Source organism: Hipposideros armiger, unplaced genomic scaffold (genome assembly GCF_001890085.2).
Source record: "Hipposideros armiger isolate ML-2016 unplaced genomic scaffold, ASM189008v1 scaffold_19, whole genome shotgun sequence".
NCBI lineage: Eukaryota > Metazoa > Chordata > Mammalia > Chiroptera > Hipposideridae > Hipposideros > Hipposideros armiger.
In genome coordinates, this window is record NW_017731369.1 from 2498972 (window position 1) to 2499806 (window position 835).

The 835-nt window shown below is 47.2% G+C and overlaps 1 protein-coding gene across 1 annotated transcript in view; it reads left to right on the plus strand.

Moving 5' to 3' along the window:
• PLCG2 (phospholipase C gamma 2) overlaps positions 1 to 835 on the plus strand; it is a 155023-nt gene that overhangs the window by 129247 nt on the left and 24941 nt on the right. Inside the window, exon 23 of the mRNA XM_019634773.1 lies at positions 340 to 406. Coding sequence (XP_019490318.1) covers positions 340 to 406 — 67 coding nt within the window. The remainder of the gene's footprint in view (positions 1 to 339; positions 407 to 835) is intronic.

Consider the following 835-nt stretch of genomic DNA (forward strand, 5'->3'; position numbering starts at 1 on the left):
AGAAAAAATATGTCATGACTTTTCCGACAACCCAATAGGATGTTTTTGAAACCAGATCCATGGGAACGCTTCAAAACCTGTTCTAGAAATCACAAGGCACGTTTTTATGGATTGGAAAAAGGAAACACTGAGCCTGCCGGCACCTGCTCACTGCTGGGTCCCTATCAGCAACGTGCTTCATTATTTAGCTCTCTCCCTCTGGACGTATCCTGTAATGAAAATGCATTTTAAACAGTTCCATAGGCAGTGTCTCTGCTAAACGGTGTGCTTTGGAAACTGGTTGTCTTTTATGATTATTCCTGTTAAGACTAACGTGAGTTATGTCTTGTTTCTTCACAGATTATTGAAGACAGTCCTTTAGGGAGTCTTTGCAGAGGAATACTGGATCTCAACACCTATAACGTTGGTACGTGCACACATGGTCTTAGCCTGGATTCCCACCCAGACCTCCCCCCCACAAGCTGGCCTCAGAACTGCCCCAGGCAAGGGAGGTGGCGGTCACTGGTCCTTCTAGCCTTGACTTGGATTATGAAGCCGCGTTTTGGGCCAGGCTGGCCACTGATTACAATGTTCTGTCTGCTGTTAACATCTGTAAAGGGCTAACACAGCGTCACCATGGTGCAGAGTAAGTGCTAGACAAATGGTAGATGTTATTCCCAACATCTTTTCAGAGATCCTCCTGGGTTTCCCACGCTTTTCTAAGAGGAGCTGGGCTATAAGCTGGGCTGCGATGGAGCCCGGAGTTGGGAGTATCCAGTTCTAAGCCCAGTTCTGCCTCTTAGTTGCTATGAGACCCTGGGCTTGTCAACTTTTCTCTGTGAACCTCTGCTTCCTG